Source organism: Vidua macroura, chromosome 3, assembly GCF_024509145.1.
Source record: "Vidua macroura isolate BioBank_ID:100142 chromosome 3, ASM2450914v1, whole genome shotgun sequence".
NCBI classification, from domain to species: Eukaryota; Metazoa; Chordata; class Aves; order Passeriformes; family Viduidae; genus Vidua; species Vidua macroura.
This window is the reverse complement of record NC_071573.1, coordinates 99412713-99429529: the sequence shown is the minus strand read 5'-3', so window position 1 is coordinate 99429529 and position 16817 is coordinate 99412713. Positions and strand designations below refer to the sequence as shown.

The 16817-nt window shown below is 37.7% G+C and overlaps 1 protein-coding gene across 3 annotated transcripts in view; it reads left to right on the top strand.

Annotated features, from left to right (window-relative positions):
• The window catches only part of KIDINS220 (kinase D interacting substrate 220), a 75361-nt gene that overhangs the window by 41937 nt on the left and 16607 nt on the right, over positions 1 to 16817 (top strand). For all 3 annotated transcript variants that reach the window (XM_053973646.1, XM_053973645.1, XM_053973644.1), the window contains exons 23-24: positions 10713 to 10891; positions 13964 to 14190. In XM_053973646.1, coding sequence (XP_053829621.1) covers positions 10713 to 10891; positions 13964 to 14190 — 406 coding nt within the window. The remainder of the gene's footprint in view (positions 1 to 10712; positions 10892 to 13963; positions 14191 to 16817) is intronic.

Below are 16817 nucleotides of genomic sequence, written 5' to 3'. Positions count from 1 at the left end.
ATGCAGAGATGAAAAACCTACTGAATATCATATTGGGAACTTTCTTCCAGGGTCTATAACAAAAAACCCAACAAACAGAAAAACCACCCTTGCAAAAACCCCACCAAAACCAAAAGAACAGACTTTCCCCCTGCCCCAAAAACAACAACAATGAGAACAACAACAACAAAAAAAAAAAAAAAAAAAAACAAAAAAAAAAAAACAAAAAAAACAAAAAAAACCAAAAAAAAACCAAAAAAAAAAAACAAAAAAAAAAAACCAAAAAAACCAAACAAAAATAACAAACACAAAGCACAAAACCAATTAGGAAACCACAAAAAAAAAAAACCCAACCCAAAACTGAACTACCCCCTCCCCCCAACTCTCTAAAGAAAATTAGGCTTCAGTTTGTGACACAGGCACACCTCTATGAAGAACCTTTATGAGCTGGAGGCACTTAAAATCTCTTATAGTAACAGGTAGAGAATCTATGCTCTCAATCTTTTTTAGAGGGGAACAAGCCCATGCTTTGTCACTGTGGCAAATTTTGAAAAGAAAATGCTTTGTTGGCTTTCAGTTTATGTGCTCAAAAAAAATATCTTTACTCTTTTTACTTCCGTAAAGTGACCTGCTGTATCATCTCTATCTCATCTTCTATCCTCTCATTTCAGCCTCTCTCTCTCTACTTGTCTAGTTGGTCTTGCTTTCCATCTGGTATATTTATTAGTAGTAATATTTACTCCTTCAGGTAATGTGTTGCCTTTTCTCATCGTCAGGATTTTCATGTAGTCTCTCTCGTTACCAGGTTAAGCTCTTAATTCTGATTTTTCACTCCTTCCTTCCCCTTTTGTGTTTAGGTTCTTTGGTGGTCAATCTCACTGTTGTCATTACCCATCTCTCCATACTGGTCTAACTTAATTATCTTTACCATTTTATTTATAACTGTGACATAGAGTTAATATTTCTCTACATTTATGTTGTGCTGCATTCTCTTCTATATTACTGTAAAGAGTTGATTTTGTGTAATGTCAAAGTGGTTTGCAGAAGTTGCAAAAGGCAAATTTTTAAAGCTCTGAAGTGAAATAAAATATGTGGGCTTTCTGCAAATAAATTTCTTAGAGAATTAAGTTGTCAGATTAAAGCAAGTTTCGGTTGAATGTTTGCATGAGACTTCTCAGACTTGTAAATTAGCCAGCTATGGGAATGTGCTCTCTTGTGAAGGCAAGTAAAGCATCCATGACACCAGAATAAATGACAGTGTCAGATCTAAATAAATGATATCTTGGGAAAAGTCACTGTGGCTTTTGTAGAAAAAAGGTACAGTTCAAGAAACTGAATTCTCAACAGATTCAACAGAACATAGGAAGAAGACAAGGAAGTATTTTGAAATTTAAGACATTTTAAGCAAGATCTTAATCTAGAAACATCTAAATGTATTAAAATCTAAGATAATAACAGGCACGATTGCCCCAGGAAAACAAAAGAAGGAAGCAAAAGATAAGAGTATCTGTCTTGTGAGAAACTTGCAGGTGAGATTTCCAAAGATAATTCTTGTGCTATTTGACATAGCTGTGAATGGTCTGACAGAGGGAGGAAATGCCATGTGGGCATATAACCAGGATAACTGTTTCACAGAGGGTTGTAGAAGTAGCTGTGAGTAAGTTGCAGATCGAGTTATTGTGGATATAAGTATCATACCCTACTGGGGAAAATAATCTCATCTATAATCCTGCTAACGCAGTGATGGGCAGTAAATCTGCAGTAAGGAAAGGAATTCATAAATTGTTGCTGATTTCTCTGATTTTCTCTTTGTACCCTATTTATCATGGCAGAAATCAAAGCCTGCAGTACTTTGTCAATTGGAAAATGTTCCTAGAAATCATTAAAGTAATTGTGTAACTTTCTTGCCTGTCCTTCTGGAGGCTTTTGTCCTTCCAGAGGCATTAGGGAGAGTTTCTGTATTTATGAGCTAACGATTTCTTTTCTAGATATGGCAGATTTACCAGTCTGCCACTTAGAGCTACTAGTAGCTGGACTGTAAGATTTATACAATTGAAAGTGAAATTTCAGGCATGCGTATGCCTCTTGAGTTCAAGAATGTCTCGTATGGCATTTCAGAAAATGATTGTAAATTTCTAGACACTTGAAAAACTATGAACAGTCTGAATTTTTACCCCTGAAGGTCCTGTGAAATCAATGGTTCTGTTGTGAATGCACAGAATTGCTAAAGCAAAGCCTACCTTGCACCTAGAACCTATTCAGTCAGTAACTGAAGCCCTTACAGAGCCAAGTAAAGGACAAAAAAAAATGTGGTTTGAGCATGTTTGCAGCAGGAGGATAAAATGAGGTTCAGCACAAAGCACAGCAGCAAAGGTTACTTTAATTCTAAGATAAATGTGTCTAAATTAGTTATACCAAGTGCTGGGACAGGATGTGTGACAAGTTGCAGGAACCTTCTGGTGCTGTTGAACAAGATGTGTTGTCCAGGCAGGCAAGGAAGGCGACTATAGAAAAGTCCAGTTGACTTTGGGAAAGAAAATGGCAAGGAATGCACTGCAGGCTTCCAGAGCAATTTAATGATCTGCCTGTTACAGAGGGCCCTTTGGAAAGAAAAAAGTCAGTATGAAGTTGATGACAATCCATGAGAATTTCCTCATGGATACCAGACATAGGTAGAACATTCACCCAGGCATTAGGCAGATGTGTGGTAAATATTGTCCTCTCTCTTACAGCGTCTTTCTGAATAAAATTCTAGCTGAACCTGCTGAAACTGTGAGAAGTATAAGGCTGGTGTATCTGAGGAGATAGTCCTAAGAGAGAGCATGAGATCAGTGCTTAAAGATTCTGGGGAGGGGAGGGTGCTTGTCCCCCATGACTGAATATACAATTTATTTAATGCTACAGAATTCAGGTATTCACACAACCTTCTGTTCAGGTGTTTCCTACTGGCTGCTTTGGATGTTAATCTGCTTTTTGTCATGGCTTGATGTCATGAAGGACAGTCCTACCTGTCATTCTTTGCCTGAACTTTGACCAAACTGGGGTGTTAAGACATGGGCTTTGAGCAAACAGGAATATTAAGACAGAACTTTCTGATTTTTTATAAGGATATTTGCAAATAGCTGATGGTCCCTAAATTCCTGTGACTATTTTTATATATTTATTAAAAATATTAGAACAGAAGAGCTTGGCTCAGGATAGAAGAAGAAACTTATGAGCCATCTGTTCAGATTATGATCTCCACCCTTCCTTAATCTCCTTGAAAATATGCTTTCTGGGAAGCTGAGGGAAACTATGGAAATCAAGAACTGTTTGATTTTGAAAAAAAGAGATTTCTCAGGACAAGAAAATGGTTATACTTTCCTCAGAGTTGTAGGTAACCATTATTTAAAACTTAGCAACATGTAATTCATCCATCACTTGGGCTTAATTTAACCTCTGTAATAAAGTCTTTGTGCACATATGTGTGCATGCCTACCTATGATGGATGGCAAATTGGATGGTAGTACCACATGCCAAGGCAGAACACACCAAATTTAGAGGAACGGTATAACAACTTTCTTCAATTCAGCATCTTTTCCTTTTCCTTTTCCTTTTCCTTTTCCTTTTCCTTTTCCTTTTCCTTTTCCTTTTCCTTTTCCTTTTCCTTTTCCTTTTCCTTTTCCTTTTCCTTTTCCTTTTCCTTTTCCTTTTCCTTTTCCTTTTCCTTTTCCTTTTCCTTTTCCTTTTCCTTTCCCTTTCCCTTTCCCTTTCCCTTTCCCTTTCCCTTTCCCTTTCCCTTTCCCTTTCCCTTTCCCTTTCCCTTTCCCTTTTCCTTTTCCTTTCCCTTTCCCTTTCCCTTTTCATTTTCTTGGGGGTAGTGGGGGGGTTGCAGGGATGAAGGGAGCCAAAGGATCTAAGTGAGCCATAGCTCATTATTACTTTCATTTTAATATTTTTGCAACTGTTACAGCATTCCAAGGGATGAATTGTAGAATATACATGCTTTGTCTAATTTATCAATAGTAGAAGGATTTATTTTTTCTTAGTTCCTTCAGTTCAAGTCTAGTTTCAGCACTGGTATATGATTTTGCTTGGGTTTTTTCCAGTCTTTACTGAAGTTACCCCTTCTTGAAATCAACCACAGAATGTTTTTTCTTTTATTTTTTTTCCTTTTTTCTTGAAATTAAACTGGTAGAAACAAATTTAGTTATAAGTGAAACAGTTCATTACTATAGATTTGGAGTTCTATAACATGGTTTCACTGGTGCCATGTTTTCCTGATAGATTCAGATCTCTTGTGTAATACACCCATGGTAATCAAATTAAGAAATCACTTAGTCAGGTTAAAACATTTTTCTGTTTCATGTACGATGGAATATTTCTCCTTGATTGTTTACTACTTCAATTTAAGAAAGTATATTTATAGCATACTAAAAATATCACCACGATATAAATGATATGAAATTATTTTATTAAAGAATTTGATTTCATAAAAAAATAGTATTCTGTAGCACTAGTAGTAAAATTTATTTTTCTCCATATAAAGGCTCATTTATTTTTATAGCAATTTGATGACACATCTGCTTGCTTTATTCAGCTGAAAAGAAAATGTTGGTTCTTGGTGTTTTGTAAAATTGCTTTGTTAAATTATTTTCAAAATCGTTCAACTTTTAACAAATGACATTTGATACTAACATTGGAAAGCAATTTCAGCTAATTAAGTAGATCCTTCTATAAACCATTGGAACATTAAGATGACAAACTGTTCATTCAGGATTATTTTAATTGGTACAATTATTGTAATTTTGTTGCAATTATGTGTTGAGCTAAAAGCTTTTGTTTAAATCATTTGAGGTTTTTTTGTTAATATACATAAGTAAGAAGAAAAGAAGTAAAATAAAAATGGAAGATAAGCATTATCTGTTTACTTTTTCATTACAGTGCTTTAGACAAATATCTATTGAATTATTATTTTAGAAAAGTATGTTATATGCTTTCAGCAATTCTGTAGAAATTTTAAATGTTAAAATTGAGTAAGATCCTTGAAATGTAACTTTTCTGGAAGGTTATTATGTTAATTCCAGTTTTGACACTGTTTAAATACCTTTTAAGAAAAAGGGTGAAATGAACTTCTGAGGGATTTGTGAGTAGCTTAATGCCTATTGATGTATTAATTTAAGAAGTGTAGCTATTTAGTGATTACAGAAATTAAAAATGAAAAAGCCGTGGAAGGTGCCATATTCATCACTCTGATGATAATGTTCTCTGCAATCATCTTTGCCCAGGCCATGTTTAACTAAATCACTTCCTTTAAGTAGACAATTTAGTATTGTAGACCTCACAGTGAGGCATTACTTCTAAAATATTTAACCTGCTTTTTGTTTTTCTGTTTCCTTTTATTGCCTCTTACTTAAAATGCAGGGCATGTAAAAGTTATTATGTTTCTTACTGTGCTAATAGTGTGGTCTCAGTGTTAAAAGGCAGTGTACCAGTTGAGTAGTAGGTGGTTGATGCCCACCTTTTTTAAAATTCTTTTGCCTTTTGTAATTCAAATAGCACTGCAAAGCTGTGAATGAATCCGGGCATTTGTAACTGCTTTAACACTTTATTTTAATCATAAAGTATGCCAGAGAGTTGTTCAAAGAACTGAACTTTTTAATATGGTTCAGTGACAGTGTGTCATACTGGGTGTGGGAGATTAGTTTAATAAATATCAATCTTTTAAGCATCAGAATTTTTGTTTGTTTGTTTGTTTGTTTTTTCTGAAATAATGAAAAGCAGGAACACTGAGGAGAGGTGGTTTATCTGCTGGTACTTGAATTGAATAGAGTCAGTTCTGCAAAGCAAGCTTTCCTGAATACCTATGGTAATAGGAGTTTTTAAATAGCTATTGCATCTGTTCAGTGAAGTCTCTTCTGCTTAATATGCGCCAAGGAGACTTGAATTTTAGTCTACATAGATATGTCAAACTATAGCTTTCTCTTTTTTTGGTCTTTATAAAGATAAAGCATTTGTTCCCTTATGTTATATTATTGAGTGTGTGATGACTTTTTATTCCTGTCTTTGTACGAATGGGCGTATAAGTGAATGTTCTTTTTCAGTGTCCAAGTGACCTGTCGCAGTTTTCAGTTTGAGAGAATATTTGTAGCACAGTTGCTGATACTTTGCTAGTACTGCAAAGTTCCTGGAGCGATTTGTGTGAGAGCTTTTAACACTGTCATTATATTGACCAGACATAAGTAACTTCAGTGCAAAGCATAGGATTTGATTATTAGGAATTAGAGATCAGACATCTAATTAGCAGACTGTTAAGCATCAAAATTTCATATTGCATTCCATTGCAGCCAAGATTTTCTAGTTTTGTGTTTCTCAGTATCAAACATGTAGAAATTTTTTTTCTCATTTTTAAAGACAAATTATGTCATTATTTTAAGCAACATTTTTGACTTGTACTGTCTTGAGAGGAAAAAATTTAAAAGCCCATGATAGATAAAACATGGCATGCCTTCATGCTCGTGCCTTCTGTTGCTCTATTATTTAATAGCAATTAATTAAGTCATTTGCTTTTTATGGAGTGAGAAAGTTAAATTACTCTTGTCCATGCAGTTGCTTGCTCCTGTGAAACACATGAGGAAAAAAAACTAGGTGTGCAAAGATCAATTTGAAGCATCTCTTTGTTTTTGCCTTCGGGGAGAGAGGTTTGGAAAGAGAAGAGAGAACAGACCTTCATGCTATGAGGGCTTGTAAAGAAGTCAAATTCCCACCAGTGTGGGAACAGCAGGGTTCTGCTCCATGAGCGAGGGTGAGCTGGGAGCTGAGGAGGGCTGCAAGGCAGGCACGGCCCTGTGAGCAAGGGGAGCAATCCCTCAGTAGCCAAATGGGCAGAGCGGAGCAGGTTCAGTGACAGTACCCAGGGACAGCAAACAGCCCTGTGGTGTGTAGCCACAAGGCACAGGTCAAGGCAGGATGTTAAGCCACTGGTAAAGGTCAAGACCAAAGGTGCACAGATGTAGCTTGGAGGAGGACCGAGGGCAGAGGTCTGAGCTTAAAAGCTGTTCTTAGCTCAGGCAGGAGAGCCCTGCAGTGAGGCTCCTCACAGCTCTTGTCACCACAGCCTGGTTACTCAGCTACACTGTGTCAGAGCCAGCCTTGAGCACCTGCCCCAAAACCTCTGGCTGGGGGAAGAGGTGGCTAAATCCTGTTGGCATGTTCCAGGGCCGGACATAACCAGTGGCATAGGCAACATGGGCACCTCCAGTGCAGCCTCCAGTGTGGATGAAGGTGTTTGATTTTGGCTGTTGTCATTTTGCCACCACCTAGCAGGCTAGTGAAGGAGGTGGTCAATAGGTGCAACAGCTTAGCACCTTCCTCTGAGCTATGCTGGCAACATTCAGTGCTGGACACACTGTCAGACCATGGTTGGTTATTTTCTAAGTCAATCATGGAAGTATAAGGTGAACATAATTAGAACAAATAGGAATCTAATTTGCAGAATGAAAGATAACATGATGTGCCTCTGTGTACTTGTACTAAATTGTCTGTATTTGAGGAAAAAGCCAGGAATAATTCATCATTGTTGCAATGTAACTTACTCCAGAATGAAAGCAGTTCTTAATTTCAGCTGCTTATGGGAAAGCAATGTGAAGAGTAGTGGAATTAATTTTTAAGGTTCACTTCAATCAATGAAATTTTTTGTTTTAGCTTCATTCCTTCTAAATTCAAGTAGTTTCTCCTGGAAACAGACAGTCTGTAACACTGACACTTTCTGATGTTTCTGATTTAAATAATACTTCTTTTGCCTCAGGAATCTAGCCCCAAAATGAAAAAAGTGTGTTCACAGTGCTTTATTTTTAGATCTGCATGCTTGTATTTTAGAAAAAGTAACTTCTAAAGTGCTTTAAATGCTAACCTTTTATTTTTTTTATCTGAGAAGTGCAGGCACGTATGGTTTTTGTGGCTCTTTGCCAAAAGATTATCATTTACATAAATATTTCTTTCAAAGGCATAGTTTAAGACATTGAGCTCAGGAGGTTAGAATAGAGACTTCAATCTGCACACCAGCAGTGGGCTATTGGCTTCTGAACAGTAGCTTTGTTCATCGTATTCAGAACACTGTTCGCATTCAGACTTAAGTAGAGCTGGCATTAAAAATCAGCTAATTTGTTTCATGTGATTCATCAGCTGTGTGTTTTATTTAAATCTATGTCACATTCTCTTTTGGCTTTTTATTTTGTAGATTGAAGTGTTGAAGTAGACCACTCTTTAACTCTTTAGTTCCTGACTTGAAAAGTGACTTAATTTTTACTTTTTCAGCATTGAACTCCTGTCTAAAATACTAACAGTCAATATATGTAACAAATATATATAACTAAAGTGTACATTAAGGATCTTGGCTTTTTTTACAATCTGATGTTTGATTTAAAACATATACATTTACAGTCAGTTTAATTGTAGTTTTATATAAGGCTCAACAGAATAGCATAAGGTAGTAGCTAAATATTAGTGTAAAAGAGGCATTTGTCAGATTCAGTGGAGTATACAGGTTTTACTTTGATACTGCCAGTGTTCTTATTTTTTTTTCTTTTGGTCCTTCACTCCTTGAGGTTAGGACTTCTTTCAGCTTATACTTGATTTCTTTAAACTGTGCCAGAGAATGAACTGTTCCCATTATTTGAAATTGTAACCTTTGAGTGTCTTCTCACAGAATAACCACCTTTTATTCTCTTAAGGCTGGAGTCTCTGAAGTCTTACGTACATTGAGCTTTCTTAAAGTGGATAATCCAGCTGCCATCTGGACAATGTCTCATCACAACTTGTTCTGCAGAACCTTTGTTAGAATAGGCTACACTTGCTTTTATGCTTTATATTTGCTACATTTTTCCTGTGCTATAAAGTAACCTTTCACTGTGAATGAAGTTATTCACAGACACTGTTTATGATATCATGGTATGGCAGTATCCTCCATCTGTTAGGTGCATGGTCCATTGTTTTCTGGTAACATTTATAGGAATTTGTTAATTCTACTCTTAGTAGGATGGCTAGAATGTCGTAAAAGATCAGATTGAAAGATTTAACGTGGCTGAAATACATTTTTAATGCAATGGAGTTGCACTTACTTCAAGCATGTAGCATTGATTCTCAATTCTTTTATTTTTCTTAACATTAAATGCTAAGTATTCTGTGTAAATCTGCTACTTTTGCCTCTGGAATAATCCCATGGTGCATAAAATTCTATTTTCTGTGGAGGATTTAAAAATAAAGATAAAAAAAGATTGTTGCTTTTAAAAAGCAGACAAATTGTGAAATAGGGTAAGATTGTTCAGCTAATGGTAGACTTAGTTCATTAGCTCTATTAAAAATACAATTCAATTACAACCAGTTGGGGGTTGCTTTTAAATGTTAAGTTTTTTTTTCCTTTTTGAAGACACAATGTAAGTGTAAATTTATTTAATGTAAGAAATCCCTGGTGTACTGATGATTTACTAAGTGTGCATGAGTCTCCTGCCTCCCTTCCCATCCATGCATCAGTACACTCATTTCCCCCATGACAGCATTGGTAGTTGCCTTAACTCTTCTAATTGTCCAGTAGTTGGAGAAAACACTTTAACTTTCTTTGTTCTATGCTACCTTCTTCTTTTAAGCAAGTTACAGCAGTTCATAGAGTGGCCAACATATCTATGCTGTTCCCCTTTATCATGGAGTTGTAGTCTTAACATGTCTTTGAAAAGAGCCATTAAAAATCATAATTAATTTTGTATTTATATAAAGTTTTTTTTATTTTTTTCTCCTCATATTTTTTTCTATTTTTACTTTATGTACAGTGTGGTTACTTCACTGGTATCCATATAGAGTGGTGTCACAGTCACTTTATAGCCATTACTGTAACTGTATTCACTATTCTCAGTGCATTCTTTCACTGTTTACATTTTTATTATGCTGGGTGTGAGTACTTTTTCATTTTAGTAATCTTTAATTTAGATTATCATTTCTCATTTGATATGAGATACCAGTACTATGAGATGAAACATCAAGAAAGATAGGTCCATCTGACCAACAGTGTCAGCCTGCATCACTTGCTTGGTAGAAGCTTTTCATAAACTTCCACAAGACTAACATTTAATCCTTCTTGTTCCTTCCTGAAACTCCCCTTTATACTAGTGCTCACAAAACCCCCACTGTTGCTTGACAATAGTCATAATGCATGAACAGTTCCTTACATTGATCATGTCTCATGGTTTTGTTGTTTTCATTTGTGGCTTTTTCTTAGAAGGTGAAATGCTTGAAAGCTGCTGGTTGTTTTCCCACTTTTTACAATGAATGCACAGTTAGATTTTGATCAGCTTCTAAGATGCCTGTTTCTATTACAAAAAGTTAGTTTAAAAATGAGATTGTTTTTTCCATGGAATTTCTGAATTGGGTATAGGAATGCGAATAGATGTTTGGGTTAAAGTTCACAAATGTTAACTTCCCCTTACTTGGGATTTGACATTACTCATGTATGGCTTCTTAGACATTTCTCTGAAGCATACCATTAGATCAGATTGTTCAGCAGTTTGAGGTTTTTCGCATATTAGAAAACGTTACATTGATCTTTCTGCAGACAGCACAGCTTTTTATGGGTTCTCTTATTTTTCAGAGAGCAGGGAGAATAGTTGCAAGTGTACTAGTATTTCACCCTAGAGTATCACTTTGTAAACTGAAGTCATACTCTAATAAATATGGTTTATGATGTATGTAATTTCACTCCCCAGAATTTCAAAGAATATTCCTACAACTAAAGATGTTGAACCTCTACTGGAAATTGATGCAGATATACGGAATTTTGAAGTATTTTTATCCTCACGAACACCTGTCCTTGTTGCACGTGATGTAAGAACCTTTTTGCCTTGTACAGTGAACTTGGATCCCAAGCTACGAGAAATCATTGCAGGTGAGTGTGCTTTCAAGTAAATGGAAAATGACAAATCTATTATTTATTTTAAGTAGAGCTACTTGGCATGTCACATAGAACACTCATTTGTTCATTAAGTCATACCTTCAGATTGTCTGATTTGACTTCAGTAAGAGGGCATTCAGTTTTGCTTAATAGTTTTGCTGTAACAGCCAGACCATCCTGGACTAAAACTTTTCTTTTGGAGGGCGAAGTCCACTGTTGTTGCTTTGCAGAGCGCTTTAGGAGATGGAGGAAACCAATACACACAACTATATTTTAGTAGAAGAGATGCAAGTTGACTTCAGATCTTTGTTAACAATTATGAGAGTACGTGTAAAACCCTGTAGAAATTAAGTCAGTGAAACAAAGTCTTCTCCAGGCTGAAGAACCCCAACTATGTCAGCCTTTCCTCCTAGGGGAGTTGTTCCTTAGAGTCTTATAATGGCTTAGGTAGGAAGGCACCTTAAAAATTATCTAGTTCCAACCCCCCTGCGATGTGCAGGGATACCTTTCACTAGATCAGGTTTTTCAGAACCCATCCAACCTGGTCTTTGAACACTTCCAGTGCTGGGGCATCCATAAGTTCTCTGGTCAACCTGCTCCAGTACCTCACCACCTTCATGGTAAAGAATTCTAAACCTACTATCAGTTTGAAGTCATTCCCCCTTGTCCTGTCACTGCATATCCCTGTAAAGAGTCTTTTTCCACCTGTCTTGTAGGCTCTCTCGAGGTGTTGAAGGGTGCAATTAAGTCACCCCAAAGCTTTCTCTCTGAAAAATCCCAATTCTCTCAGCCTTTCCTCATAGTAGAGGTGCTCCATCCATCAGTCAACTTTGGCCTTGTCTGGACTTGTTCAAATACATTGATGTCCTTCTTGTTCTGGGGATCCCAGAGCTGGATGCAGCACTGCAGGTGGCAGAATTCCTCCTTCACCTGCTGCCCACAATGCTTTGGATGCAGCCCAGGACACGTTTGGCTTTCTGAGCTACAAGGGCACGTGGCTGGGTCGAGTCCAGCCTTTCACCCACCAGCACCCCCAAGACCTTTTCAGCAGGGCTCCTCTGCATCTGTTCATCCCCCAGCCTGGATTGTTACTGAGAGTTGACTAAACCCAGGTGATCTTATTAAACCTCATGTGATTGCCATATGTCCCCTTCTTGAGCTTGTCCAGGTCCCTCTGGATAGCATCCCATCCCTCAGGTGTGTCAGCTGCAGCACTCAGCATGGTGTCATCTACAGACTGGCTGAGGATGCACTCATCCCTTCATTCATGTTGTTAATACAGATACTAAATAATGCTGGTCCCAGTATGGACCTGATGGACACCAGTATTCACTGATGTCTGTCGGGACTCTGAGCCATTGACCTTTACCTTTTGTCCGCACCCAATTTCCTCTCTGTGTAACAGTCTACCCATCAAATATATCTCCAATGTAGAGAGAAGGATATTGGGGGGGGACTACATGAAAAGCTTTGTAGAAGTCCAGAAAAATGATATCTCTAGCCCTTGTCCACTGATGCAGTCACTCCATCACAGGGTTGGTCAGGCAGGACTTCCCTGTGGTGAAGCTGTTGCTAGGTCTCTTGAATCACCTCTGTCCTCCACACGGAGGTAAAACTTCTTAGTAAAACTTAGTAAAACTTCTCCGAGGATCTGGTCTATGATCTTCAGAGGCACAGAGGTGAGGCTGACAGGTCGCTAGTTCCTGGGGGCCTCCTTTCTACTGTTTTTAAGAATTTGCAATCTGTCCATCTCTTGATGTAGAGGGCAACCTCTCCTCCCCTCCTTCCTCTCCTGTCCCATTTGAACAGCCTGCAGCCATCAATAGTTGCACTCCAGTCACAGGATTCATCCACCAAGTTTCTGGAATGGCAGCTAGGTCACAGCTTTCTAGCAGCACGGTGGCTTCCAGCCCCTCCTGTTAGTTGCCCAGTCTGTGTGCACTGAGGTAGAGACACCTGAGCTGGGCTGTCAGCTGTGTCACCTTCTTAGAGGAACACCCTTTAATTCCTTTGAAGTATTTCAGTGGTGTTTCCCTGTTGGCTTCTGTTACCTCAGGAGTTCCTGGCTGATCTCCAAAAGACTTCCAGTGCAGAAATTGTTGCTGATGTCCAATATGAATGTCCCCTGGTACAGTTGCCTTTTGCCTGTTGTGGGGAGAATACAGAGTCCCCTGGATCTTGGCTTTTTTCTGGTGGCTGTTCTGTTTCAGGGAGGACCGAGCATGATTCCAGCAGTCTCTGTCCTCTGACTGTCTCATGCTTCTTAATCTTTCTGCTTCCTTACTTAATTCTGCCACCAGGCTGGACCAGGGTTGTCTGCCTGGTCATGTCTCACACAGCTGTTGTCTCTACTACCATCCAACACTGGTGACAGGCTCTGCCCCACCCCCAGCCTGAGACCTGGACAGGAGCTCTGTCTGTGTTGTCACATCCTTTCTGGTGAGTGCAGAGAACTATGTGTTTGTGCCTTATCTTATGTGGATGCCATATCTGAGCTCCTTGCAAGAGGATGATGACCACCAAGGGGGCTCACCTCTTGGGTAGGGTGACTGCACCCTTCCTGCACCCTGGCCACACAAGCTACCTTGTCACACTCCCTGAGCTAGGCTTGTTGGGGACCTTTGTTTCTTTGGCAACTCCTAGGTCTCTGTAGCACCTGCTGTGAGAGCACTGACAGCCCCTGGTGGATCAGAAGAGGCCCCTGTATGCTGGGATTTGTCACTCTGCCATGGTACAGACCAGCCTTGGAGCAGCTTCTCTTGGAGAATGACTGTTAGATTCCTTTATGCCACGTTTAAAAAAAATCTAATGTTTAGAGAGAATTAATATGCTATATAAGTTTTTGTGATAAACCATCCTAACTTTCCTAAAGCCTCCTGTGTAGATGTGATCATCAAGAGAAATCAACCAAATCCAGCTGAAATTTGACCACCTTGATGTTCTGCTTGATGAGTTCTGATTGGAGTTAAATGTACAAAAATGTACGGTAGTGAATTGGCAAACAAATAAAAAAATTCTCAAATACTTCCAGCAAAATAATATTCTTATTACGAATTTATTTTTCAGATGTTCGTGCTGCAAGAGATCAGATGAATATTGGAGGACTTCCTTATCCCACCTTGCCTTTACATGAGGCACCTGCCAGAGCAACATCTCTGTTCAGTCAGCCTTCCTCAGCTTGCTCTTCTACAACCTCTTTCAATGGGCCTTTCAATAGTGGAGTTTTATCCCCCCAGCCTCACAGCAGTTACTATAGCGGTATGACAGGACCTCAGCATCCCTTTTACAATCGGGTAAATAATCGAGATCCAATTAACATTCTTCTGATTTAGTCTGGTAATACTGCAGATGTCATCTATTAAATATTAAAATACCCATGCAAGTTTTATTTAGGAGTGGAGAAAAGTCCAAAAGCTGACAAATTTTGCAGTAATGTTCAGTCACTGTTGTTTGGGGAAGAAGCATGGTAAATGGCATCAGAACAACAAATTACAAAGAAGAAAAAATAATTTTGAGACACTGCTCGTTTGTAGGATATTGCAGGGCTTTTTTTATTTGGTGGGTTTTTTTTTGTTTGTTTTTGTTTTGTTGGGTTTTTTTGGGGGGGGTAAACTGTGCTCAGTTGTTCACATGCTCACAGATGTTGGGAGGGATCCCATCTTTTTTTGGTTACTTTTGTTAAAAAATACAGAAACTTAAGTGGGGAGATAGATTATAAGAATGTATGTCTGTCTTCCCTGTTGTCTCTTTTTAAAGTTTTTCTGATCTTTTGAAGTTATTATGATCTTTTCCCTAAGCTGGTGTTGTACTCATTTAAAGGAATTAACATGAATTGCTAAAACTTACATTTTGAGCTATTTGTGGGCTCAGAAAACATAGTCCTGGGAGTGGCTCACATGAAAATTGAATGAAGTGCTTTACTGTATAGTTGAAGAGAGTCTAAACTTTCTAGTTTTGTGGGATGTGTTCAGTATTTTTAAACTTTATTTTTCACTTTTTTTTTTCTGCAGTACTATCATGAAAAAAACCCAGAGAGCTGATATAAGTCATAGCATTCTTCTATATACAGATATACAGGAAATAGCCTCAGCATTAAGTAGATTTGATTGTAGATAAACATATAACTTATTAAGGTGAAAAGTAAATTGAGTTATTCCTAAATCAGTGTTTGTTAACCAAGGCAAAAAAGTATATATATATGTAGGCCAGAACCTTTAAAGTTATCTATTCTAAAATGATTCTTATATACCTTCAAGACAGTGACAGTATGCTGTTTTGTTGAAAATAATGTAAAATAGCATATAGTTTGAAGTAGTCCAACACTGATAAATGCTTGACACATGAATATTTGTGTTGATACTAACTCAGCTTAGTCCAAGTAGCTGTTTTGTTGGAAGCCCTGTTTTTGTTTGTTTTGCCCTGTTTTGCCCTGTTTTGTGTTACTGTACATGACAAGGTTTAAAGTCAGGGGTGATAAACTGTTGAAACCTGTATGGGGATTTCTGGCATTAGAGAAACAATTACTGGTGAGTCATAAGCTGTTTTTACAAAGAGTTTATTTGTTCATTTTTGTTAAGGCTTACAGACGTGCTTACTTTTTTGCCTGCTGAAGACTAAAATACTTCAATTTGGCCTTTTTTCACTGGAATTTTATGCTACCCTTCTAAAGTATAATTGTTTTTAGTGTGTCACTTAATAAATATTGTCAGAGAACTGTATTCATTACTCTGGACTCATAAAGGTACTGTAATGAACACCACATACTGAGATAAGTGATGAAAAGATTTTAAAAGTAGAAAATTCATCCTGAAAAACTGTTTCCTTCGACTCAATCATATTTCATTTCTCAGGTTTTTGTAGAAATGGTATTTAAAAAAACAAATAGAACTGAAGAATAGACTCTCCCCAGTAGAAGTTTCCAAGAGAGATCTTGGATACTGGATGACACAGCACAACAGATTCAAATACTTCTGTGGAAATAGCTGGATTTTATTCAAAAACACCCTCAGTTCTGGGGATATGTGCCATATTCTGACCAGTCAATGGTTCTGTTTTCTGTCCTGTTGTCTTTAAGCATTAATTTATGCTTAAGAAAAACCCCCTTGAGCTGTTGGGGAAAAGACTTTATTTTTGGAAAATACAGGTTTTTTTTATTTTGTATGTATTCTTTTTTCTTTAGATTTTCCTATGTTATGGACCATGAACTTCCAGTGATGTAATCTATTAATTTTTGGTTTAAACCCCAGTTCTCTCTCTGGTTAACTGTAAAGGGAAGATTATGGTCCCATTTAGAAGCTCATCAATATAGCACTATGGCTCTCAGTATAGAGCTAAGCTGGACATGTACTGTTTACCACTGTCTAACAGCCTGGCTGAAAGCTGAATTCAAGTTCAGCTTCTCAAAATTGCTGCTCTCATGGATCATTGTGGAGATGATGTTTCTAACAGGGAAGGTCAGAGCAGTAGGCAAGTTTAATTGGGATTTCCTGGGTGGGAGCAAGAAATTATGGTATGTGAATACGTTTTTTTTTTTTTACAAAGAGGAGAAAATTCTTTGATATTTTGAAAAAATGGTGTTTTGCTACATCCATTAAGCTTTGTAGGCTATCTGCAGACTTGAAGAGCAACTGTGCACTGGTTTATGCCCAATATATATTTATATTGATCTCATGTTTTCATGATACCTGTATTGTGGCTCAAATGAAGATTGAGTCTGAAGTGCTTGGCCTGTAATGGAGAATTAATCCCACAATTGGGAAACAGTGGAGTAGCTGAAATGGGCCCAGGGGTTGATTAGAAGTTATGAGAGGATTGTGGGATAATTGTCTCAGTGGACAGAGTTTTTCCATTGCTTTGTAGTCTGATATCATGCAATGAGCAAACTCCCTGTGTATTTCAGAGAAGAGGTTCTGCAGTGAGA